Genomic DNA, 27,170 nt, shown 5'->3' with positions numbered 1-27,170 from the left:
CAAAGGGAAAACAAGGACCAAAACAAAAGCATCTGCCGCCACAGAACCCCCCCCACCCCAGAGAGCGGTCAAGGCCATAGCTTGCGATCCTGGTACCTGTAGCACACTTCTAACCTGAGCAGCTCCATGCGACCACCATCTGAGAAAAGGAAGACTTCAAATTCCTGCTTGTGCTGCCTTCCGCTCAGGTGACTTTAGTCAAGTTACCTAAGCGCACTGAGCTTCAGTGTTCTGCCGTGAAGGAAGTATAGGGTTGAAATCCTGTGTGTTCAGTATTGTACGCATTGCCCCTTGAATGGGAAATATTCATTAAATAGGAGCTGTTAGTAATATTACTATCATTTTCAGTTACATTGTGAGAGAGAAAAACTGGTTTCTTTTAACAACTGTCTTTTTTTAACAATCGGAAGACAAAAATACCATTGTCCATAAAGTCAACTGAATGAGAATTGGGGGAAAGGTGTAAATAAGCTTTGATTGAATTATCCTGAAGAAATTAACATATTTCATAGCTACATTTTTCAATAAAATGTATCTATAAACCTATGATACAGGTGAAAGTAATCAAAAATATTGATTATCACTTATAGGTCTGAATATACTGATAGTGACATAATCTACTTGTGAATTATTTGGAGAATGGTCTTTATTTTTTTTTTCACAATTGTAATTATTTTATGTTAACATTCACAGTGAAATTCTTAATTAAGTCTGCATGCCTCTTTTACAAAAGTGCATTTTATAGATATAGTTAATTTTTTTTCTCCTTTAATAGTAGCTTTATTTTTTTTATTTTTTATTTTTTATAAACATATAATATATTTTTATCCCCAGGGGTACAGGTCTGTGAATCGCCCGGTTTACACACTTCACAGCACTCACCAAAGCACATACCCTCCCCAATGTCCATAATCCAACCCCCCTCCCCCCAGCAACCCTCAGTTTGTTTTGTGAGATTAAGAGTCACTTATGGTTTGTCTCCCTCCCAGTCCCATCTTGTTTCATTTATTCTTCTCCTACCCACTTAAGCCCCCATATTGCATCACCACTTCCTCATATCAGGGAGATCATATGATAGTTGTTTTTCTCCGCTTGACTTATTTTGCTAAGCATGATACGCTCTAGTTCCATCCACGGTGTCGCAAATGGCAAGATTTCATTTCTTTTGATGGCTGCATAGTATTCCATTGTGTATATATACCACATCTTCTTTATGAGAATGGTCTTTATATTCAGACCTAAAATCTTGATTTTTGCCCTTTACAATTGAGTGCTGTGAAGTGTGTAAACCTGGTGATTCACAGACCTGTACCCCTGGGGATAAAAATACATGTTTCTAAAAAATAAAAAATTAAAAAAAAAAATCTAAAGTACATTGTAAGTATGTTTTTAAAATGAAAATTTTTTAATTTACATGAAACGAAATGTTTTCTCTTATGTTATAAACACCACGCCTGCCCTTAGGGAGCTTATAGTCATGATTATTGCTGTTTTCACTCTTATCCCTACCCCTGGAAATAAGTTAACCTGCCTTGTACTGTATCTTGTTTTATTTCCATTTTTGCATAGCATGTGTTATTACTATTATTATTATTATTGTTATTCATTATTATTTGCTTCTAGATTCACAGTGCCTTTTAAGTCAGGCAGGGTCTTTTGCATTCTGATGCTTCTGAAAGAATGTTTTATGCCAAATTGGTGCTCAGTAATGCTTTATTAAGTAGTTGATGACCCTCAAAGATGTAAGACCCAAGGTACAAGAAAGTTGTTGTTAATTTCTTTTGGCAATCGTTCTGAAACAGAGAGTGGGTATGCAGTGGTAGGCCCAACAGTACCTGTGTATCTGTGACTGTAACCCCGACCCTGTTGCCCCAGCTGATGATAAAGTTGGTGTGCCTCATGGATAGCTTAACATTTTGTGCTTAGAGGATTCTCAGAAGATGGTGGTAGGGGTAGCATAATTTTTCAACCTGCCTGTGTCATCACCTAAAAATGGAACAACTAGATCCTATAACCAAGGACTCATCAACAACATGTACAACACAACTGAACGACAAAGTAGTCCTGAGAACCCCAGATATAGGTGAGTGGGAGAAGGCACCGACAGCCACAAGATGGGTGATGGTGTCAATGTCTGTGTGAGAGAAAGTAGAGGGGAGCAAGGGGGCATCTGGTGAATTTGAGATCAGAAGAACTTCCAGTCAGCAGGTGCGTATTCCCTGGGGAAGACCACTCATCAGTGGGCACAGGTTAGGTAAGGGGCTCACAGCCCACTGGCCTCTTTGAACCCTTAGCCGTTGAGCACCTAGTCCTGTGTGCTGAGGCTGGAGGAGGATAAAACCTGAAATCAGGGGCGCCTGGGTGGCTCAGTGGGTTAAGCCACTGCCTTCGGCTCAGGTCATGATCTCAGGGTCATGGGATCGAGTCCCGCATCGGGCTCTCTGCTCGGCAGGGAGCCTGCTTCCTCCTCTCTCTCTCTCTCTGCCTGCCTCTCTGCCTACTTGTGATCTCTCTCTGTCAAATAAATAAATAAAAATCTTAAAAAAAAAAAAAAAACCCTGAAATCAGGATATGGACTGTAGAAACAGAAGAGAAGAGAGAGAAGTAGGGCAGGGGCAGGGGCAATGCCAGGAAGACTCAGAAAACAAAAGGCCAGGTTTTTAACACTAAATGAAAACAGCATAGGAGGGAACTCTGTAAATTGAAGAGCTTCCCAGTCCCTGTCTCTTTCTAAGAGATCGGGGGACCATGACATCACCCACGGATGAGGACTGGAAAGGTACCAAGGTCAAATCTCATACTGAGGGTTAAGGAAAAGTAAATAAGAAGCAGAAGGACATTGTTGGCAATGAAAACAAGAAACCAGAAAGAGACACTCACAACAAGCTATAAGACATTTCTTTTAAAGTAATAGCAAGACATGAAAAAACAAAGTTCAGAATTTTTGAAAATCTCAAATGAGATGACAGACCTCAAATATTTATAAATAATAGGACAATTTTAAAAATCACAAAGCAATAAGAAAAAAAGGTCTGCAGTGACATGGTAAATACTGAAGACTGGCAAAGATGATTCAGCCTACAAATAAGAGTCCCTGAAGAAAAGAACAAAACAAAGCAAAGGAAAGGAGCAGATATGAGAAAACAATAATTCAAGAAAAGTTTCTTGAAACTACAAAGAAACAAAACTGAAAGCTATAAATTAAAAATACACCCTTGTGTATCTAAGCGAGTGACCCACGATGAGCACTATCAAGATATATTTGAGTACAATTACTGGACTTCTAAGACAAACAGTCTGTTGGGCATCTTGATCTGTGCTACAAAAGCCACTGGCCACATGGAATCCTTGAAGAGCGGCAGGTGTGGGTTGAGCTGCGCGGCATACAGGATTCTAAAGGCCTAGTATGAAAATAAATAAATGGCCCCATTAATTTTTTATGTTGTCACGTGTTGAAAACATTTTAGATATGTTGTGCTAAATAAAATATATACTTTTTTAAAGATTTTATTTATTTATTTGACAGAGATCACAAGTAGGCAGAGAGGCAGGCAGAGAGAGAGAGAGGGAAGCAGGCTTCCTGCGGAGCAGAGAGCCCGATGCGGGGCTCGATCCCAGGACCCCGAGATCATGACCCGAGCCGAAGACAGCAGCCCAAACCACTGAGCCACCCAGGCGCCCCAATAAAATATATTTTTAAAGTTCTACCTCTTTCGGGGCACCCAGGTGGCTCAGTGGGTTAAGCCTCTGCCTTCAGCTCAGGTCATGATCTCAGGGTCCTGGGATCAAGCCTCGCATCAGGCTCCCTGCTCAGTGGGGAGCCTGCTTCTCCCTCTCTCTGCCTGCCTCTTTGCCTACTTGTGATCTCTCTCTCTCTCTCTCTCTGTGTCAAATAAATAAATAAAATCTTTTTTTTTTTAATTTACCTCTTTTTACTCTTTAATATGGCTACTAGATCATTTAAAATTGCATGTGCAAGTTGTCTCTTTGGCTTGCATTAATTTAATACTGGACAGTGTGGATTTAGAACTCTAACCTCCCTTCTGCAACAGTGTCCTCATTCTTCATCCAGTGGACCTCCCTGAATAGAAATTTCCTGTGAATAGTCCTTTTGAAATTTTCTGTCAGTATGCTTGGAATCTTCACTTTTGTCTTTTTCCTTGAATTCTTTCTTCTTGCGTTTCAAGGAATGGCTACTCCAGAAAAAGCCAGGGCACAGCAGCGCTTGCATCTGTGGAGGCAGAAAATGAAAGCTGTGCCTCAGTCCTGACCAGTACCCCCTTGCCATGTCCTTCCTACTCAGAGTGAGCACAGCGCCCCCTGCAGGGCTGGGGCACCATCACCGCACTCTGTAGATCATCTCCTGAGGTAGAGCTGCTGGCTCGGGCTTTCTCCAGAAAAGGCATTCTCTCCTTTTTCTTCCCTCTTCAGCTTTTACCTTCTGGTGTGTTTTAGTGCTCTCCAACCAAGTTTGTCTTTATTGTCTTTGTGATTTATCTTTTCCAGATAACCAGTTTAAAGATGAGCTTCTGTGGTAATAGACCCATAAACTATCTGTATTTAAACTAGCTCTCCTTTAGGGAAAAACAAGTAATCTTCATTAAAATGATTAAAATCACTGGTATGTGTAAAAGAAGAGAATTTCCGGGAAAATAATTAACCAGAACATCCACCGGTCCTTTAAAATTTTGAAATAGAAAACCCCATTTCTACAAAATCAGCCCATAAACTTTTACATCGTTTATGAACGTTCTTCAGGAGAATAAACATTGCCATTCCACATTTCCTTCTCTTGACACTAATCTTGACACTACTTTTATATGTGACATCTTGTCTTTGTAAATAACATTTTTCCAGTTAGTTTGTAATTTAGCCACTTTGCATTGTCTGCCTAAATTATTACTGATTCTTAGTGAAGTCTGGTAAGATCTAGTACTTAACAAAAGCATTTATTACAGTGTCTGAAATTGAGAAGTGAAATAGCTATGTGGCTCTGCACATTTTCCCTTATTTTCTTTAAGAACACATTAGATTTTCTATCGTTCTTAACAGGAACTTTTCTGTCTTACAAATGGAAGCTTTTGAGGACTGGGAAGTAAGTATGTGGAGCAGGGAAGATTTGGATAGAATTATTTTTCCAGCTTCTCTGTTCTGTTCCTTACAGTGCATTCATTGAAACCAAGGCTTGATGTATATTTGGTTACCTGTAGGAGAGACAATGATACTCTCCGTCACTGTGAGCCTAGGCATATTTGGCGTCCTGAATAGGGAGAGTACCTTGTTCACCAACCACTGGCTACATGAAAGCTTCCTGATAATTCCCAAGAATCTGTGGCATCTCTGGCTGGTTGATTGATTGACTGATTGAACTGCTTGTGTAGCATTTCAATCATGAAATGTTATTTAGTAAAAGAAAACTCAAATCTGTTTCTACCAAATGGGGTTTAACCACTTCAAGAGTGATGGCAATCAGAACCTCTGGTTAATGTACCCGAATGCCTTCTATAATGTGAAATTGCCACCTCTTTGATCACTGGGCCTACATGGCTGCATACTGTCCAGTAGCATCTATATATTCCAGCCCTCCCCTGTCCCTTCCCTACCCCCTACTCCTGTGTACAGCTCCCCCTGTGGGAGCTTCTCTAGAACTTTCCATGCCTGGCTACCCTGGATGTGCTTATCTGTACATGAGGTCATGGTGGCAGTGGTTCTCTGCATATGCACTTCATGTGAACGTGTATCACATTACCATTTTACCAAAAGTAGTTTTAAGTGCCTGAAGAAAAATACTGAGTTCGAGTCACAAAGACTGAGGAAAAGTGTTAGTGGCAGTGCTGGGACCACAGCACCTGTCTTTGGAGCTCTACTCTTTGGTTCTTAACAGGGCACCATCGCCACCTCTGTGATCTAACCAAGGACAAAGCATAAGAAATATTACCTTTTTAATGTTTATGTTACTAACTAGTTAGTATTTTTTTTTGTCAACCTCAATTTCATTTTGGTGTGAAAATTGTGAAAACAGTTGTGTAAGAAGTTGACATTAAAGATAAAAGACAACATTAAGGGATCTGTAAGGAAAGTAAAGAGGCAGAAGAAAAATTCAGTAGCCCCTCATTTCATCTGTGTTGGGGATTTTATTTCTACTCTGAGTACATGATTTTATAGATGGGAAAAATTATACCTGCAAAAGTTAAATGTTTTTTCCAAGTTCAATTTACTGGAAGTTATAACCCAGATTTCCTGACTCTACATTAAATATTGTTTCTTTTTTACAGAGGGAGAAGCAGACTCCCCCACTGAGCTGGTGGCCTGATGTGTGGCTTGATCCTAGGTCCCTGGGATCATGATCTGAGCTAAAGGCAGATGCTTAACTGACTGAGCCACCCAGCTGCTGCTACATTAAATATTATTTCTGATACACTATACTAACTTCCCCTAGTTTGGAGAAAAGAGCAGTTTCATCATAGAACTTAACTGAATCTGGGGTGCCTAGTGGCTCAGTTGGTTAAGCATCCAACTCTTGATTTCAGCTCATGTTGTGATCTTAGGGTTGTGAGATCAAGGCCCCACACTGGGCTCCACGCTCAGCATGGAGTCTGTTTGAGATTCTTTCCCCCTCCTTTTCTCCCTCCTCCTCTGGTCTTCCTGCTTTGCCTGCACTTTCTCATAAATAAATAAAATCTTTAAAAAAAAAAAAAACACAAAACTTAACTGAACCCAAAGCTAATACCACAAACTGTGGAGAAGGTCTGAGTCAGGAAAGTCTTAGAAAATATGGTGGTCCAAATGAGAGTCTGCTTCAGAATGAATCTGTAAGTACAATGCATGACTCCTAGAAGGGGCTCTGTCCCCATCACCACTGTGTCAGCTGTGTAGCGAACCACCCCCAAACTTAGTTGTTTAAAGTAAAAGTCACTTATTATAAATATTTTACAGTAGCTAATTATTAGAATCACAGTGTTAGCAATATTAATACTTCTACAACTGAGCTTTCCTGTTGGGTCTGTGAACTCCAGTGTAATTAAATCCGTATACTTCTCAAGTGATGCACTGGTTTTACATTTTAAATGCCTTTAAGATAGAAATTTATTTTCTCTGACCTTTATTCCAGTTAGGAAATAGTGATCTTTTATCACAATATAATCTGCATTAACACACCCTTTTTCTTTTCTTTTTTTTTTTTACTTCTGATTCCTCAAATAAAATGTTTATTATTAAAAAAAAAAAAGGAACAATAGTTTCATAATTACAAGTAGCATTCCTTGTGACCTTTGGATCACTATAATGCCCTAATTGTGAAAAACCTAAATTCAGGTTGTTGTTGTTGTTTTTTTTTTAAAGTATTACTGTCGTTAATATTAGTTTTCATCGGGTTTCCTGGGTTTACAAGTGTCTTCATGGGGTTTAACTATGTCATTTTTAAACTAGCTGGTCCCAGTGTCACGTGTGACCGTTCATGCTGTTATTGTCAGGTTTCCTTTTGATGATGCTAGAAAATTTTTAAGTTTGAGTTTCTGGATATCCTTTTCTGGCCTTTCATTATTGTCGAAAAAGTGTGTTTGTCCACACCCCCTTTATGTTAGATTTCTACGGTAAATCCACGTAGCATTCATAGTCGATGTGTCCTTTCCTTGGTGGGCTGCTTTTTGTTCCTGTTAACACTGAATCTTTTATCCCTTTTGTTTGCAGTGTCTCAGTTTGAAACTGAATTCTACATCAGTGGACTTGCACCTCTCTGTGATCAGCTTGTTGTTCTTTCCTATGTGAAGGAGGTGTCAGAAAAAACGGTAATTTTTTTTTAATACCCCAAATGCAGAGGGAAGTGTGGGTTCATTTTTTAGCCTTGTAGCCAGATCAGGTTGCCCATTGAAAGGGCCATGCTGTAGTCTGAGCAGAACTTCCTGACCTATAAAAGAAGGTTGGTGGAGATTATGTATTTACCTTTCAGAAGCTTCACTCATTGCCTGCCTTTGTTCCCTTTGCCGAGCCAAGGGAAGTCATTTTTTTTTCTCTTTTTTTCCATCTCTTGGTATTTTCGTCGAAAGGAATGAAGGATTTCTTTTGCTGGAGGGCAAAGAAACTAAGCTGACAATGTGCATTAGCAGAAATGACAGCAATGAAGTTGATCTGCCGCAACAAGAGGGGCCCCTGTGGTCAGAGGGAATTATGGAAAGGGCACTTCATTTCCTGTGGTCCAGACAGATTTGCTTACTTCTTAGTGGCCGACTGAGTCTCAGTAGCTTGATTTTTTGCTTTGAAATGGTTGTGGCGATGTCTTAATCATCAATGCAAATGAGAGTATGAAATGCATGGCCAATAGAAAGCAGCAGAGAACCCAAATTTTGTTAATTTTGTGACTTTGGAGGAAAGCCTATATTTGTGATCTAGTGGAGGGCATGCCCAGTAGAGACACTTGGTCTTCCTTTGAAGCCTGGGTGGGCCCCATTCCCAGCTTGTCTTCAGTGTTAGAGTCCAGGGGTTCTTCCAGGAAGGGGGACGCTAGGGATGGCTTCAAGGCATAAACAAGGAGAGCTTATTGTAAAGGATTTTCTCTTAGGTGCTGTATATAAAAGAAATTACAAATTGATTGTCTAGCCCTTTAAAGTAAGTAGGGCTCTCCTTGTCTGTATCCTCTCCTTTTTTTCCCCCCTTTTCAATTGACTAGGAATAAAATGGGGGGGAACCCTGGGAGCCCCAGTTTTGAAGTGGTACCTGCTCTTGAGCATTTCTGTGAGCAAGCACTTGTATGGGAAGTCATCGCTATAGTAACCCGAGACTCTGGGCGCCCATGTTGCTAGGCAATGGGATGCTGGAGACTTAAGTGAATACTCAGAGCGACTAAAATCAATAGGGCTGGCTTCTAGCCCTGTTGCAGGACATCACTTTATTATTTTATTTATTTTTTTGAAGATAAAGAAAAGCAGTGGCTCCCAAGGGACTAAATATAGTGCTTTCTGATGAGGGAGGTGGGGCAGATTGAGAATGTGATTGAAAGACATAGGAAAGCAGCAGTAAAATGAAAAAGGGAAAGCCTCATAAACAACCGAGCAAAAAAAGAAAGGAAGCAGGGAAACCTTTGTTGATAAAAGGGAGTATTACGAAGGAGTAAAGACCAAAGAAAGGCCAACCTCTTAGAGCAAATTAGAAAATGAAATTGGAAAGAGAAGAAGAAGGCATTTTTTCAGAGGGAGAAGTGTGAGAGACTCAGAGAGGACTCACAAGTGTGTGTGCCAGTTCATGTAGCTATTTTATATGACACGAGAGTACACCTTCGATCCTTAAACACAGAGTTAACTGATAAAATTATGACAAAAGGAGTAAAGCAAGCATGGGGCTGAGTCCCTCCCCTTTTTTCTCTTTTTTTTGTATGGGAAAGACAGTGGAACTGCAACATTAAATAAAACTTGCCTTTATATCCTGCATATCCTCCCCCAGAATGTTCTCCCTTATACCTGTCACATCATGAGTGTGTCCTCACCTTGCCATCATGGTGACACTCTGCTGATTTTTATGAACCTTTTTCTGCCTCTCTCTGTGCAGCTCTGTATTCCCCATCATTGTCATTTATTGTGCTTAGGAACTATTTCATCTGGATTTAGTAAGCTCTCCCCTATCATATGTTTCTCTTTCATCCACTAATAAAGCATATATGTATCCAGAGTCATGCTAAGCATTGGAGATCAGAGACCCAACAAGACCAAATTCTCACTCCTGGGAAGTTAGTAAGCGGGGCTGCTTGACCATTGAGCAAAGATTATAAAGTAACAAGATGAATCACATCACGGATGTTTTCCTTATGCCTCTCAGGGAGCTGTTTATGTGACCAGGCAAGGCCCTTTATTTTATTATTTGCTTCAAATGTTTGTTCTATTCTTGATATTCTAATTTTGTTATTTTTTGGCATTGTTAGAGTTCATTTTTTAAATATTCAGGTCTTTACATTTTTTCTCATTGTTTCAAAATTGAGATAATTCTCATTTTTCCAGATGTGAAAAATTATGGTGTATATTCGCTATTTTTTTCCCTCTACTAGTTTCCCTCTATTAGATCTTTTATAGTTGCTGTTTTATTTTTGGAGGTTTTTTTTTTTTTAAAGATTTTATTTATTTATTTGACAGAGAGAAATCACAAGTAGGCAGAGAGACAGGCAGAAAGAGAGAGAGAGGGAAGAGGCTCCCTGCTGAGCAGAGAGCCTGATGCGGGACTCGATCCCAGGACCCTGAGATCATGACCTGAGCCAAAGGCAGCGGCTTAACCCACTGAGCCACCCAGGCGCCCTTTTTGGAGGGTTTTAAAATGTATGAGACACAAAACTAATGCAGTTGCTTCTCAATTCACCTAAAAAAATGGACCAGAGTATTCTGTGAGGCTTACAGTGTTCCTAGGGGAACTTGGGGAGTTGGAGAGGCCCCGACTTATCTCACACTGTCCCATTCATCTGGGTTTTCTGCGGTGGTGTCACATGGCTACAGGTCTTACTGCTTTGGAAAATGCTCAACTGTGTGTTTTTTGCCTGCGTGCTGAATGCTCAGAAAGCTCAAGCTTTCCATGTAAAACAACCTTGACTTCAAGATTCACTGTAAGTCCCACTTTTTCAACAAGTTGCTGTCTCACCATTTACTTATGTGACTTTGACCTTAGTAGACCTTAGTAGAGTTTTTGATCCCCATTTCCTTCTTCTGTGATATTCGGAGCAGTCAGTCATTTAAGACCCCATCACCTTCTAGGTTAGTGGAACTGCATCAGTCTAAAAAACTCTCCTTCCCCCTTCTTTCTTCCTTTTTTTTTTTTCAATTTTATTTATTTATTTGACAGAGAGAGAGAGATCACAAGTAGGCAGAGAGGCAGCCGGGAGGTGTGGGGGCAGGCTGGCTCCCTGCCAAGCAGAGAGCCGGATGTGGGGCTCAATCCCAGGACCCGGAGACCATGACCTAAGCCGAAGGCAGAGGCTTCATCCACTGAGCCACCCAGGGGCCCCCCACTTCTTTCTTGACCTACAACTGCACTGTTCAAAAGTGTGGTCACAAACCTTATGTGGCTATCTAAATTTTAACTAATGAAAATGAAATAAAATGAAAAACTCGGTTTTTTGGTCGCGGCTAGCCACCAGTGACTCCTGCCCTTGGCACACACCCCCGCCCTGGGCCTGTGCTCTTGGTGACCATTGCCTTCTTAGCGTGTTCTGTTTTCGACCTAGTTCTCCGTCTCTGTGGCTTTTCAGCATCACCAGTAAGCTTACCAGTAGTGGCAGTGTTTTGGCAGTTGGTAATATTATTTTTACCCTTTCTCACATTGGTGAGGAAGAGACATAAGCTGATTGGGGAAGTGTGTGGTGGCTGTGCCCTTGGAGATGAGTGACGGATGGCTGTAGGGGCACAGTAGCTTCTGTCATATTGACGTCACACAGAAGGTCAGGAAGTAACATGGTGTGATGAGGCTGTTGGTGCAGGTGGATAGAGGGGCTCACATCTGCTGAAATTATGAAGTCCTGTGCATTTAATCATGACTGACTGGAATGAATTTGTACAGTTTCTAGAAACATATTGAAAACACACCCTTCCCTCTCTTTTCCCCCCAGGAAAGAGAATACTGTGCCAGGCCAAGACTGGATATCATCCAGCCACTCCCTGAGACCTGTGAAGAGATCTCTTCTGATGCTCTGACCGTGAGAGGCTTTCAGGAGAACGAGTGTAGAGATTATCATTTAGGTGAGAGACCAAGGCTCTGGCTCATGCTATTTCTTATACTTGTGGGTTTTTTCCCTTTCATGTGATTAACACACCAGTAATTTAAATTGAGGTGCTGCAAGGGTCATAGAGACTACCTGGACAGACCTCTCATGTTGAAAATGGGGGCACAAGGCCCAGACATATTGCAGAATGTGTCTGAGCTAGCACAGTAGGTGGGAGGGGTAGGCTTGGGGCCAGGACTGAGGTGAGTAGGCTCCATGGTCTTTGTTCTTATGTCTTTTGTCATAATTAGTGTAACACTTACATTGACGTCAGGCAGCATGGTTCTATGGTTGCCATATGACTCCCAACCTCATGTATCTGGAAAGTGTGCTGTGGGTTGGCCAAGAAGTCATCTTTCTGTTTGTGACCAAATGCGCAGAGCCTGGAAGAGAGCCTGACAACTACTAGATGTTCGCCGAGTATTTGCAGAGTGGATGAATGCACACTGGTCAACTGCTCAGAAATAAAGACCGAACCACTGTTCTTTGGTCATACTGGAGCCCCTGTGCTCAGTTGTCCTCCTATCCTTTAAAAATACATTGATGAAAGTAGAACAGCCTAAGATTTTTTTTTTTTAAGAAATTCTTTCCTGCTTCAAAAACAATTGACATGTTTTCAGTTCTCATTTTGACCAAAGGAAACAAAGAAATAGTCTATACAGTTGGAGCTTTCTTATATGTGGCCCCTAGTCAGTTGAGAAGCGTGAGAGTCTATTCCAGACTTGGCAAAATGCAAATGTGACTCAAACTAGAAGTGTCTGAGCTAGGTATTGTGCTCAGAGAAAACTCTGTTGCACCCTTAGAAACCCTTCAGAACAGGTTGTATAATTGAATTCTGCAGGAAACCCTCACAATCGGCATTCTGCACAACATGCCGAAATGATAGATTATGTCCTCAGGGCTTGGGGCATCTGTCATTTACACTGTAGATGGCCTTGACCTTGATGAGCAGGAGACATTTATCGCCAACTGTGGGGTGTAATTGTTCTGTTAAAATAGAACAGTGCTGTAAATAGCCATAAATTAAGTTTATATACAGAAGATGAATTCTGATACACCATAGACCTGGAGAATTTTGATCACTATCTTTCAGTCAAGGTCACAATGTTAATGTGTTAAACACAGAATTATAAACTACCTTACTTTTTTGAAGTTTTTTTGTATTCCTTCCTTCCTTCCTTTTTTGTATTCCTCCCTTCTTTTTTCTTTCAAATAATTTTACATGTAAATGTTTTTTTTTAAAGTACTTGCACCTTCAAACAGAGCCAAACACACTTGCTCCAAAGGTAGGCAAGTTTTCTGTTCCCTCTGGAGTTGGGTTACCCAACCAAGTCTCTGAAACTACAGCCACGGTTTCTACTGCTGAGTCACCCACACTCTGTCTTTCTTCCCTCACCTCTAGAGTACTCTGAAGGGGAATCACTCTTTTACATCGTGAGTCCAAGAGATGTTGTAGTGGCCAAGGAACGAGACCAAGATGACCACATTGACTGGCTCCTTGAAAAGAAGAAATATGAGGTAGTTTTGATTTTCCTTTCTTTAAAGTATTGACACATCTGTAACAGGGAGAGGACAAAAGGTTTTTGTAATAAATCTTTTGTGTAAGTGAATTAGAATGCCCCAAGCTAAAAATATGTAAGAGACTAATAACTTTCCAATACTCTTTTCAGAAATTAGGGGGGAAAGGATTACAAGGAGGTTAACTGGCTTCACTGTTCAGTGGAGGAGGAGAAGGTGGTAGTAGAGGGAACAGGTGGGTTCGATCCAGCCTATGCAAGTGTTTGTTTTGTGGCTTTTCGAGGAAAATAAAATGGATCTAGTATTTCAGAATTGTCTTCTGTATTTTAGTGGTACTGTTTATTTGTGCTTATTTCATATGTAAAGTCAAGCTGTTAATTTACTGTTCACTGAGGATGGTTTGAACACTTTGCAGACAGAATGATGTGGTCCACTTCACTGAGTCTTGAATCAGACTGATATGAGCAGAAAACTGTCCCATGATGAGTTTCTCTTTTTCAAAAGCAGAAACCTTTCTGACTTTAAAAGCTAAAAGGCAAATATTATGTTGGTTTGGTTAGAGAAATTCTCTGGTTGGGCTTCTATGCTAATTAGCTAAAAACAAACAAAAACTTTGTTTTTGAAATCAAAATCCACTGTATGTTGCTTTTAAGTTTGTGACCACCTGAAAGGATTTGGGGGGAAAATGTTTTTCATGGATAAACTAGAGTCCAGGAATTGACACAAAAAGTTTCTATTTCTGTTATTACTGTATTGCTTCAGATCCAGTAGTTCCCTAAATAATTTTATGTGATTTTTAAAGATTTTCTTTCCTGGGTGGCTCAGTCAGTTAAGCATCTGCCTTCAGCTCAGGTCATGATCCCAGGGTCTTAGGATTGAGTCCTCTGTTGGACTTCCTGCTCAGCGGGAGGTCTGCTTGTCATCCTGCCCTCTGCTTGTCATCTCTTTATCTCTCTCAAATAAAAAATGAAATCTTTTAAAAAGATTTTAGGAAGGAAGAGAGAAAGAGAAGGACAAGCCAACTCTGCACTGAGCCCTAATGCCTGGCTTGACCCAGAGATCATGATCTGAGCTAAAACCAAGAGTCAGATGCTTAACTGACTGAGCCACCCAAGCACCCCAATAATTTTATGTTTTGACGTTTGTGTTATAGTAATAATAATGAACTTTCCAAAATAAAAATAAAATCAAGGATTTTCAAAATCTTAATTGCAGATACACCTAAATGTATCCATATGGTTTATTTTTTTGCATTTCATAAAGGAAAAGTGCCACTTTGTTGATGTATGTCATGCAGATTTAGAATGACAGATGAATTTTTTTTGTTGTTTGAATTGAGGAGATTGTGTCGTATTTTGATTTGTGCCTGAAATGTGATTCCAATATCCTAATGTGGAAATGCATTCAAATGGAAATAAGAGAAGTCTTCATTTTGGTTGACTGCTTTTGTTCGAGTATGAATGCGGTGGGGTTCATTCAACCATAACATTAAAAATGCCCGTGCTTGAAGCAAAAGCCACAGGGAAATGGGGCTTTATTTATGTAGTCCAGAACTTTAAAACATAATAAATATAGTGTTTATAACCTCAATATCTTTCTTTCCCACTCTCTCTCATTTTCCCTCCCTTCTTTTCTGACTCCTTTTATCATGCTTCTATAAATATAGGAAGCTTTGATGGCAGCTGAAATCAGCCAGAAGAACATTAAAAGACATAAGATTCTAGTAAGTATGTAATTTTATTATTTGAAGCATAACTTTACCTTTCAATAAGTTATAATGAGACTGAAAGTAATTTGAAAAGAACAGATTTTTCCTATGTTTTTGAGACTTTATTTCAGACTAATTCTCCAACCTGCAAGGTCAAAATATTTCAGTTTATTGAATCTGTTTCTGCTTGTAAACAAGAGACTTGAACACCAGCTAGGAGGCAGTTTTAGGTAATTTGGGACTTGAATTTGTGAAATGTACTTTAAATACAAAGCTTTCCAGTTATGTGTGGGGAAGTTTCTTTAAATCATAGGTAAAACCACATTATCACAAAATTTATCAAGAGTAGTTTCATAAAATCAGATTGCTTCATTGTCTCCGTAGTAAGAGTCATTTGTGTTATAGAGACTAATCTAGGACCTTAGATATGTTTTCATTACATTTTGGACTCCGGAAAAGTTTAGTGACCAAAAGCACATTTCTTTACTAACTGTGACAGTGGATGGGCATACAGAAAACCGGAGAGAGTGTGAAGGGTCCTTAGAGATCGGTGAGTCCAAGACCTTTATTTCTAGATGAAAACTGCATTTATGGCTATTTGGGTTTGTGGCACAAATTCCTCACCTTAAACTTCCCTAAAACTCCACATAAAATGTCTAGAGAGTAAACAAGCAAAATAACTCAGGAACCCAAAAGAAGAGAGAGAACCAGATCATATCCCTGCCCCCGCCCCCATTCAAAAGTGTGGAGATTAAACAAAGATTATCTAGAAATGGAGCAGAAGGTATTCTGCCCAATAGAATAGTATATGGGACAGTGCAGAGAAGTGACACCTCTTGGTGTCGTTATGTGGGGGGCAGTTATGTGGGGGGCAGTTGCAGAGTGTATATATGGGTAGCAAGAGCCAGATTCTGAAGGGCCATGTGTAAGTGGGAGCTTGGCTCCATCTTGAGATCCCGTACAAGACAGTTTATACTCATTAGATCTGCTTGTTAGAAAGATTCTCCAATGGGGGCGCCTGGGTGGCTCAGTGGGTTAAGCCGCTGCCTTCGGCTCAGGTCATGATCTCAGGGTCCTGGGATCGAGTCCCGCATCGGGCTCTCTGCTCAGCAGGGAGCCTGCTTCCTTCTCTCTCTCTCTGCCTGCCTCTCAGTGTACTTGTAATTTCTCTCTGTCAAATAAATAAATAAAATCTTTAAAAAAAAAAAAAAAAGAAAGAAAGATTCTCCAAGGGAGAAAGAGGCTAGAGGCAGCTAAAATAGGAATCAACAGAACAGCTTCCTTCTTGGTAGAGAAGTGGTAGGATGAGACCTACAGAGTCAGTAGGAATGGGGAGGTGAAGACAGGCAGCTGGACTCTGTGGGATATGGTGACTGGCTCCTCATGCACAGGAGAGAAATCTAGGCTGACGCCCAGTCTTCGGTGGTTGACGCCCAGTTTTTGGGAATGGTGGTTGGTGTTGCCATTCCCTAAAAGAGGGAGACTATGTGAGGGGGAACAGGCTGAGAGGAGGGAGTGTGGGAGGATTAATACTGGTTTTGACACATTGGATTTGGGCCATCTCTGGGACATCCTAGTGGAGCTCAGGGAAGAGATCTGGACCCAGAGATTTGTCAGCAAACAGGCGTCAGTGGAAGGCATGAGTTTGAAGCAGTCCACACGGGGTGAGTATCTAGCCTCAGAAAACAGAACTTGAATGGAACCATTGGGACTGCCAATATTCAAAGGAGAAGTGCCCAAAATAGTTTGGAATGGCCAGAGACAGGTTTTCGTGGGAGCTGGGAGAGCAGGTCAAAGGTAAAACAAGCTCAGCCAGTCGGTGGTACTCTGGGTGTGGCAATATGAAAGTGACGAGTGAATTTTCTCTGTATTACTCCTTCTCAATGTGCTGGAAGGAGGGAAAAGTGAGGAGGAGATGATGAGGTAGAGTTGCATGTTGGCTCTGAAGTGGAAGGGAGTGCAGACTGTGGCTGGGGCCGGGCCATCACAAAAAGGTCATTGGTGATGGCGGATATTTTGTGTGAGAGAGACACTGAACATGCTTACGCTAAGGAGAAGAGAGAAAATAGGATTGAGGTTAAAGGAGGACAGAGAAAGAGGATGAGTGGCACAGTAGGGTAAGGGCCTGGCATGAGGAGAAATGGGCTCTGCAAAGGACACATTCTCTTCTCTGACCCTGGACAGAAAGACTCCATAGTGCTGTGATTATGGTCTTTTTGCAGAAAAATAAACTTAGGCACCCCTTTTTTTTTTACTCTTTAGTTTCTACAGATTTGAAATAGGATTTCCCATATAGTCACTATTGGGGTAAAATTTAATAAAGTAGGAACTATTAGTATTTTCCCACAGCCTTGACACGGACCCGTCCTATATATTAGTTATGCGTGGCCTTTTTTTTTTTCCTCCTAGCACAGCATAATTTCATACCATACAGGCAGAGACAGAAATGGGCCGCTGCCATTTCTGCCATCCGGGAAGAAATTCCACAACACCTTTTTTTGTACATAAACTAGAACTTAAAATCCAAGTTTTATTATATAACAAGTTTAAGCTTCTTATGAAAATGCTTTTAGTCAGTAATAATATTTCACAAGAGTCCTGGGGGGAGATCAAGCAAGAGCTCTCACATCTTTGGTGACTCAGGCCACCTCAGATCCTTTCAGAATGAAGATGGTGTAAGAAAATGAATTTTACTCAGAAGCCAGCCCAAGCTGCAATCCTGTTTTCCTCATCTGTAAACTCATGGGTGTGAATCACATGTTTTTGGACATCATTTTCACATTAATGTTAACCTTAAGATTCAGTATTTCCCTTTAATATGATTGTTCTGTTGTCATGTATTTCTTACAGCATTTCTTCAGACGTGATACAGAGGAAACCAGTAGCTCACGTCTTACAGATGAAAGCATGAAAAACCACTTTATATCCAGTGACAGCATGAAATTGTTGAATCATGTTTCTAATATACAGATTTCTTCTGTAGAAAATCTCCTAATCAGGGGCAAGTTAGGAGCCTTTACCATAGGAATGTTATTTTTGTGTGAATTCTAAAATTTATGAAAATATAACTACAAGTGCATTTAAATCTGCTTAGGAAGGAAATGAGCATAATTACATATAGCACCCTACAGTGTATAAAACAGGTTCTAGCCCATAGTGCCAGTAAGACCCTGATGTCATGGGCTGCTCAGGAAATGAGGCTCAATTTTGCGGTTGTTCTGGTTAATTATGAAATTCCTTCATTTAATTTTCCCTAGGATATTGGCTTGGCATACATAAACCACCTGGTGGAGAAAGGAGAGTATGACATAGCAGCACGGTAATAACTGATATTTTCACAGTTATTTGTTACTATAAATAGAATTGAGAAATAAATTTTAACACGAAAATAAGCCATTCTCTGAGGTAACCTTTTTTTTGGGGGGGGGAGTCGTTCTTGCAGAGGTAATTTTTGAGTATTGGTGGCTATAACCACAGAATGGATTTGTGAGTTAACCACCTACTGTCTCATTTTCACCAAACAAGAGAATTTATATTTTTTTAGAAGATTTTATTTATTTATTTGACAGAGAGAAAGATCACAAGTAGGCAGAGAGGCAGGCAGAGAGAGAAGAGGAAGCAGGCTCCCCGCCGAGCAGAGAGCCTGATTCGAGGCTCAATCCCAGGACCCTGAGATCATGACCTGAGCCGAAGGCAGAGGCTTTAACCCACTGAACCACCCAGGTGCCCCAAACAAGAGAATTTAATAGATGTCAAAAGTCACAAAGAGTCGGAGAGGTTACCCTTTTTGTAAGCTAACAAGTTAGCACATGGGTCCTGGCATAAGACATGAGACTCCCAGGTTAGAGATACAGGCCTAACTCAGCAGTGGTAGTAGCCGGCATATTGGCATTTGTGCCAGATCCCACAGCTCCAGTTCCCACAGCACGACATACAGGGCCAGCCAGGTGATATTGCACCGACCATCGCTCGTATGACAGGAAAGGAACTCTGAGCTTAGGATCTCTGACTCCTTTAAATGGACAGTCATCGTGCCTGCCTTCAGAGGAACCTGATATATTTATTACACCGAACACTAAACAGTCCTGCCCTTTGCTCTGGAGGGAAACATCATCTGTGCGTCTCATTTCCATTGCTGTTCTACAAGCATCCTCTAGAAGGCAATCAGTGCCACTGCTTGTAATTCAAGGAGAGTTGTCTCCCAGCAAGAGGGTAGCAATTCAGTGGAAGTGACCAGATTTCAGGCTTCAGGTCGCAGGGGTCTGTGGTAGACAAGAGTGTAAATGTTACATAGTGGCCATGTGGGTTGTGTGAGTGGCTCCCCCTGGAGCTTCATGGTGCTCCCTTCTAGTACCTCAAGACAGCCTGGGAACGTAGCCTTCAGGCCGACCTCTTGTTTCCTGAGATTTAGGGAGACCTGTTTCTTCGATGTGTAAATTAAGTTTTTATTCATATATAAGTATTTCTCCAGATTATATACTATGATAGGATTGTAAATTTCTGAAGTCTGATTTTGTAGTCCATTATTTAAAGTTCTTTAAGTGATTTAAATTGGTATTTTGGATATGATGACATTTCTTCAAGGTGAGAAAGGTCCCAAAACCAGCAGGGCTCATCCGGATAAGGAAACTCAGAACAGGATAATCATTGGGAAAGCCCCTAACCATCATCTTCAGAAAGGGGTTCGTCTTTATTTATATGTGTTTTGTAATAATTTTTATGATTTCTGTCCACCTTGTATATGCAATCAATTGGTTATCTAGTAATACCTTTATGTGCATTGGCACCTGAGATAGAAATTTGTCAGAACTCTGGTTCGAGAGATTTATCGAAACCAGCAGAGGAAATGTCTACTTACTTTTTTTTTCTTTCTCCCTGGGATGTTTTTACTGCCAGCAAATGCCAGAAAATTCTTGGGAAAAATGCAGCACTCTGGGAATATGAAGTTTATAAATTTAAAGAAATTGGACAGCTTAAGGTAAGCACAGCCTTATTTTTAACTCTGAATTTATGTATGTAGTATATTGAGATTGAGATGGAAATAAAATTAAGACACTAGTAATCAGTTCTTTCCTGGGAAGCAAGTGTTAACTAGGAAGGAAAACCAGAATATAGATCTGTTTTATAGTTTATGTGTGTAAAATGTATACATATGTGTTATATCCTCATATCCCACCAATTCTGTGTTTATATAACGTTTTTATGGATTTTTTTTTAAAGGAATTATTTAATGAGGGAGAGAAAGAGCAGGAGAACAGGCAGAGGGAAAGAATCTCAAGCAGACTCAGGCTCAGAGCCCGATGTAGGGCTTGATTCCACAACCCCAAGATCATGGCCTGAGCTGAAACCAAGAGTCAGATGCTTAACTGACTGAGCCACCCGGTGCCCCTGAAGTTTTTTGTTCTTTTTAATGAATATGGAAAACAGGTAGAGTCTCATTCTGTAGGTTATAAAATGAGACTTTTTTAGAATGCGCTGAAGAATTAATGCATTTTTCAAATAATATTTTATTTGCTGAAAGGCAGATGGAAAAGTTTGGCCATGTGGCAATAACAAATAATTTGATACTTCATGTTTTTACCTTTTTTTTTTCTTTTTCAAGTTCCCTATTAATTTAGAGTTGGTTAACATACCGTGTAATAATAGTTCAGGTGTCAGATTTAGTGCTCCGTCACTTGCATACAACACCCAGTGCTCATCACAGGTGCCTCCTTAATACCTGTCACCTATTTAATCCCTCCCCTACCCATCTCCCCTCTGGAGGGGAGATTGTTTTGTATAGTTAAGAGTCTGTTTTCCGATTTGCTTTTTTCTTTCCCCCCTCATATTCATCTGTTTTGTTCCTTAAATTGAGTGAAATCATAGGCGTTTGACTTTCTCTGACTTACCTTGCTTAGCATAATACTTTCTAGCTCTGTCCACATCATTGCAAATGGCACAATTTCATTCTTTTTTATGGATGGGAAATACTCTTTTGTATATATGTATATACTATCTTCTTGATCCATTCATTAGGGCTCTTTCCATAATTTGGCTATTGTTGATAAGGCTGTTATAAAAATCACAGTGCATATATCCTTCTGAATCGTTTTTTTTTTATTTATTTTTTATTTATTTTCAGCATAACAGTATTCATTATTTTTGCACCATACCTGTGCTCCCTGCAATCCATGCCCTCTCTAATACCCACCACCTGGTTCCCCTAACCTCCCACCTCCCCGCCGAATCCGTATTTTTGTATTCTTTGGGTAAATACCTAGTCATGCAATTGCTGGATCATAGGGTAGTTCTATTTTTAACTTCTTGAGTCCCCTCCGTACTGTTTTCCACAGTGGCTATACCAGTATGTGTTTCCCACCAGCAGTGTAAGAAGGTTCCTCTTTCTCCACATTCTCACAAACACCTGTTGTTTCCTGTGGTGTTAATTTTAGCCATTCTTACTGGTGTGAGGTGGTATCTCATTGTGGTTCTGATTTATGTTTCCCTGAAGATGATTGATGTTGAGCATCTTTTCATGTCTGTTGGCCATTTGTACGTCTTCTATAGAAAAATGTCTCTTCTTGTCTTCTGCCCATTTTTTAACTGGTTTATTTGTGTTTTGAGTGTTCAGTTTTATAAATTCTTTTTTTTATATAAATTCTTTGTATATTTTAGATACTGCCTTTTCCAAGACATGTCATTTGCAAATATCTTCTCCCATTCCAAAGTTTGCCTCTTAGTTTCGTTGATTATGTCCTTCGAAGGAAGCAATTTACCTTTCAACTTAATGCATGACCTTCAAAGTAAACAATAAAGTATTCCTATGTTTGTTTAAAACATTTAAATTTTTTTCTTTTTTTTTAAATTTTATTATGTTACATTAGTCACCGTATGGTAGGTACATCATTCGTTTTTTATAATGTTCCATGATTCATTATTGCATATAACAGCCAATGCTCCATGCAATATTTATGAGCCTTTGCAGTATTCTCTTGAAATTATGAATATGTTTTTAAAAATTCCCAGTTATAGGGCACCTAGATGGCTCAGTCGGTTAAGTTTCTGCCTTCAGCTCAGGTCATGATCTCAAGGTCCTGGGATGGAGCCCCACATCAGGCTCCCTGGGGAATCTGCTTCTCACTCTCCCTCCTCCCCACTTGTGAATGCTCTCTCTCACTCACTTTCTCAAATAAATAAGTAAATAACATCTTTTTTAAAAAAAAATTTCCCAGTTAGGTTGCCTGCGCTATGAATAGTGCACTTGCCCCAGGGAATCTTCTCATCTTATTTGTTTGGCTGCTCCTGGAGGATCTTACCCAGTCCTATGACCATGATGGCTTTATGACCCAGACCTTTTTATTAAATTCAGTATCTGTGCTGGAAATGTGTGATGGCTCTTTTTCCTTGTAGGAACTACTGATAGTGATCACTCAAATCATTGTCAATCCATTTCTTTCCCAATTCCAGTCTGTATCTGTGACCTCATGGTGTTCCTATTCCTCCATGCTTAAGAGCTCACAGCCACTGCCCGCATGAGAACTCTGATTCACGTCCTCATGATGTTTCGTCTTTGGTTCTCATCAGTCCTTCCTTGTCCATGCCAGGCCTCTCCTCCCCTGGGGGGCCATGGCCTCAACTCTTGTCTATGCTGTTGCAGGGGCCTTCTGACAGATCGGTGAACAACCCTACCCTAGAGTTAGCTGCTTAAAAAATCAATCTGCTATTCTCACTTCCCTTCTTCTCAAAGTATAAAATCCAAATAGTTTTCATTGCCCCGCCTCACTTTTCTCCCTTCTGGGGACCGCTCTCCCACATCTTGGGGCCACTCTGATCTCCCTGAATACACAGTGCACATCCATGGCTCTGTGCCCTTCCTCACATTATTCCTTCTGCCAGGGTGCCCTGCTCTGTCTGTCTTTGCCTGATAGATTCCTGGCATTTGTCATTTCTGCCTCAGGATACAAAATGGGCCCCTGCTCATCGCAGCCCCTGGTTAACACCTTGCTTATGTAACACTTAGTAGCCAGTGTTCTGGTTGGCTGTTTAGATGTCTGCATAGTGTTCCCCTGAGGCTCTGAGCCCCCTAGTTTTGTGTCCCCAGAACAAAGTGTAGCAATTGGTACATATAATCTGCCAAGTCATTCTACAGTGTTCGTGAATTCAACACTTAACATGCACTGAAACAGCTAATGAATGCAAGGTGTGTATTTTCCCTTAATTTCAAACTATGATTATGAGTTTTTAAAGAATGATATATTCCATTTTAAGGGAAAAATATATGAATAGATGAACTGTAACTTCTTGACTCCTTAAGGTAGCTTTTATCTCTGTGACATTCTCCCTCCTATATAGATTTTCTTTAATTCCTTTGGAAGAACAGAGAGAGAAAGTTTAACTTAACTGAGGCAGTTGTTTTATTCCTCGTTCATACATATGTACACCTCATATATACTTTTGAAAATATAGTGTAATGTGTCATAAGAAGGTAGAGTTGATTTGAATTCTTCTTTTTATAATAATTTTCCTAAACACTCTGGTGCCTTACATTTTAAAAGTAGAAATATGCAGATGGTCTCCTACTTATAGTAGTTCAGCTTATGACTTTTCAACTTTAGAGGGGTGCAAAGGCGTTACACATTCAGTAGAAACCACACATTGAACTTGGATCTTTCCTGGGGGGAATGACACCCGGGATGATCCTCTTTCGGGATGCCGGGCTGGGTTTCGAGCCGCACACTCATACCAATTTCTACCCCCACGGCCATTCTCTTTTTCATTTTCAGTACAATATTCAATAACCTAAATGAGATACTCAACACTTGATTCTAAAATAGGCCAGGTATTAGAGGACTTTGCCCAACTGTAGGCTCACATACGTGGTGTGAGTGTATATAAGTTAGGCTCAGCTAAGCTGTGGAATTCAGTAGGGGGGCTGTTTCAGTGCATTTCTGACTTAAAATATTTTCAATTTCTATGGGTCTGTCAGAATGTAACCCAATAGTAGGTTGAGGAAGTTCTGTACTTCATATTTTCTGCATAATTGGAGTCTGGTTTTGTTTTGCTCCTTCTGAAATGACCTCTTTTTCCTTCTTCCTTAGGCTATTAGTCCGTACTTGCCAAGAGGAGATCCAGTTCTGAAACCACTCATCTATGAAATGATCTTACATGAATTTTTGGAAAGTGATTATGAGGTATGGCCTTCCAACATAGTCATATTTACTTGCTCTAGATGGGAAAATGGTAAGAAATCAAGAAAAATAATGCAGTGGATCAGGCGGTTGAGAGGGAGCAGATTTGCAGGTTGTGGGAGATGGAGGAAACCTAGGTGAAGCGCTCATGATAGCTCATGTCTCTGTGGACAGTGAAAACCTCTCATCCATGCACATTTTGGAGAATTCTTAATTCGTTTATAGTTTCCTAAAGCCACTTCGTTTGGCTCCTTGAGAAAGCTGAAGAAAAAGGACAAGTGCTGTGTGGTGATTTTGTATATAGAAGAGCAGCTGCTGTTGCTGCTTAAAGCCTGAGACTCAGATCTCAGTTTGCCTGAGGAGGACTGGGGCAGCAGGAATGGGGAGGGGGCTTGGATGGGATCTGTTTGCTTACTGATGAGGGAGAAAGGCAGTAGTTAACATTGTTCGTCTTCTGTGTGCTCCCTACTCTCGTGCGAATGTTACGATTTTGTACTCCTGACAACATTATAAGTGGTAATATCCAATTTTATAGATAAGGAAACTAAAGATAAATTAAATAATTTGTTCATAAGCATACATTTAAAAAATAGGCCTGCCTGGTTTGAATTTAAATTTGGTGTTCGTATGCACCCAAAATGGATTATAATTTTTAAAGTTGGTTGATTTAAGATGAATTTATTCAGAAAATACCGGTGTGGTATCTACTATCTTGTAGCACGTGGTAGGCATCAGGTGTGCAGGTGTGAACAAAATGACGCGTGTTCTGCAGTAGCTCATGGCCTGAGTCACATGCAAGTGTGTAAACCGCTGCTTCTCAACAGGGGCTGAATATGCCCTCCGGGGACATTGGGTAGTGTCTGGAGATATTTTTGGGTTGTCGTGACTAGGTAATTTGTGCTACTGACCCCAATCTAATGGATGGAGGTGAATTTTAGATCAAAAGATCTACAATGGTCCTTTATGATAATGATCCATACCTGGATACCTCGGATGATTGGTCAGTCATCGTCAGCCAGTTGTTCCTGGATGTGGATGATTCAGGCAGCCTAAAGCACAAGTGGTCTGTAGAGTTCCTGTGTTCTTATCATAGGAAGGGATCAAGTGCTTCAGGATGAATTAAACTTGAACAAATTACTTCCTTAATAATTGTGCATACTAATGAAAACAACATTTTCTCATTTTCTCTTATTACTGTGTATTGTAATCCAATCTGCTCTAACAGCAGGGATTTCTTTCTTTCTAGAATAAATGTACGTCTTCTAGAAGAGCTATGGTAATAGTTTCTGTTGTTTGTGTTGGGTGCCAGCTGATGGAGGCTAGCAGCATGCTTCCTATTCCTTTCCTAGTCAGTTCAGTTGAACATAGCTTTATTTAGAATGTACCATGGCCTAGAACTGGGTGAGTATTCAGTTAGACCCAAGAGAAAGTTAAAAAACACAGTCTTGTCTTCAGTAGATTTATAGGCTGAGAGGAGAGATGATATTGATAAGCTTTAAGCAACTAGAACATAAGTGACAAGGGCAAAGTGATTGTTCTGTAAAAGCTCTGATGAGAGGCCGTTATAGGCCATAGTTATTGGAAAAGGTTTCTTCAGTGAATAAAGACTTGTAATGGACTTGTCCTATGTCTTTCCATTCTGTTCTGAGTACATAGAGTGGCTCTTATAACTATTCTGTCTTTGTACATCTTCCCAAAAGAAAGAGAATTATGAGTGTTTTGTGAAAATGATGGGGAAAAGTATGAATTTTATTGCAAAATACTGAAGCTTGGTTTACTTGTCCTCTTTTTAAAGTAATGCAATTTAACCATGAGAAAGCAATTCTGTTTCTTTATGATTCTATTATAATTCTTTCACATGATTCAACTCTTTTTTTCTAGAAATTATCTTAGATTCTGTATCATTAAAGTTATCCTGTTGATTCATGTCTGGAAGATTGTTGACAGAGACAGAAAGGACTATGCATGACTTAAGCTCAGTGCTTATAAATACTTTTTCCTGAATGTTTCAGTGTGTTTGCCTGGTCAGTACTGTTAAGAAAGGTATAAGTAACTTGTTGCCATAAGCTCTTACAAATAGTTTCGCTTCCATCTTTCTTAGTTTCATGTTTAATTTTGTTTTTGTTTTTGTTTTTTTTTTTAATTTTGATTTTATTTATTTATCTAACAGAGAGAGAGAGAGATCACAAGTAGACAGAGAGGCAGGCAGAGAGAGAGAGGGAAGCAGGCTCCCTGCTGAGCAGAGAGCCTGATGCGGGGCTCGATCCCAGGACCGTGGAATCATGACCTGAGCCGAAGGCAGAGGCTTAACCCACTGAGCCACCCAGGCGCCCCTCATGTTTAATTTTGAATTAAATTGTCACATAATTGACTGGGGAGCACTGTTCTGTAGCGATACTTTTGATCACATATCATCTGTCCTACTAAACAGCACTAGAAAAACAGCTGTACTTCTGTAGAATATTGCCTTCTCAGTTTTCTTTTCTTCCTAAAAAGATATGAAGTGACAGTATTTACTTGGAGGTAATGATGCTTCCTGACTTGCTGGTGTGGGGCTTCTACTAAAATGCATACAGCTTTGTCTTTTTATTTACAACCTAGCAGAATTATTTTATAAGTACCATGCACTAACTGATCATAGCCCCAGAGCTCCACAGAGAGTTAAACTTTGTTTCATATTATTAATGACAGAAACATAAGCATATTAAAAGTGAGCCATTTGCCATGGCATTTCATTCAGTGAGTACCTTTAACCTTGTACTTAACTATGATGGGCGCTGAGATATTCTCTGACTTCACCTGCTCAATCATAACAGCTCCCTGATAAACTGCATCCTCTGAAGAATAATCAGGGCCACGGGGCTGATGGCATCAGTATTCCTCAGTACATTAATTCAAGGGCATATGGAGCCAGTTTAGTGGAGAAAAACCTGATGTGGAATGTGGTGTTTATGTCAGTTGACGTTGGAGGCATCATATTTTTGTTACACGGCATGACTGGTTGTTTTGTCTTTTTTTTTTGAAGACTTTTTTCATTTATTTGACA

At 40.2% G+C, this 27,170-nt stretch overlaps 1 protein-coding gene across 3 annotated transcripts in view; it reads left to right on the top strand.

Moving 5' to 3' along the window:
- The window catches only part of VPS41 (VPS41 subunit of HOPS complex), a 176,702-nt gene that overhangs the window by 115,761 nt on the left and 33,771 nt on the right, over positions 1–27,170 (top strand). For all 3 annotated transcript variants that reach the window (XM_004739346.3, XM_013059254.2, XM_013059251.2), the window contains 7 exons: positions 7,690–7,787; positions 11,579–11,708; positions 13,134–13,249; positions 14,916–14,972; positions 18,215–18,276; positions 19,854–19,935; positions 24,035–24,127. In XM_004739346.3, the coding sequence (XP_004739403.1) occupies positions 7,690–7,787; positions 11,579–11,708; positions 13,134–13,249; positions 14,916–14,972; positions 18,215–18,276; positions 19,854–19,935; positions 24,035–24,127 (638 nt within the window). The remainder of the gene's footprint in view (positions 1–7,689; positions 7,788–11,578; positions 11,709–13,133; positions 13,250–14,915; positions 14,973–18,214; positions 18,277–19,853; positions 19,936–24,034; positions 24,128–27,170) is intronic.

Source organism: Mustela putorius, unplaced genomic scaffold (genome assembly GCF_011764305.1).
Source record: "Mustela putorius furo isolate JIRA1106 unplaced genomic scaffold, ASM1176430v1.1 tig00003845_pilon_pilon_pilon, whole genome shotgun sequence".
NCBI lineage: Eukaryota > Metazoa > Chordata > Mammalia > Carnivora > Mustelidae > Mustela > Mustela putorius.
The sequence above is the reverse complement of the archived record's forward strand: the minus strand, read 5'-3'. Positions and strand labels throughout refer to the sequence as shown.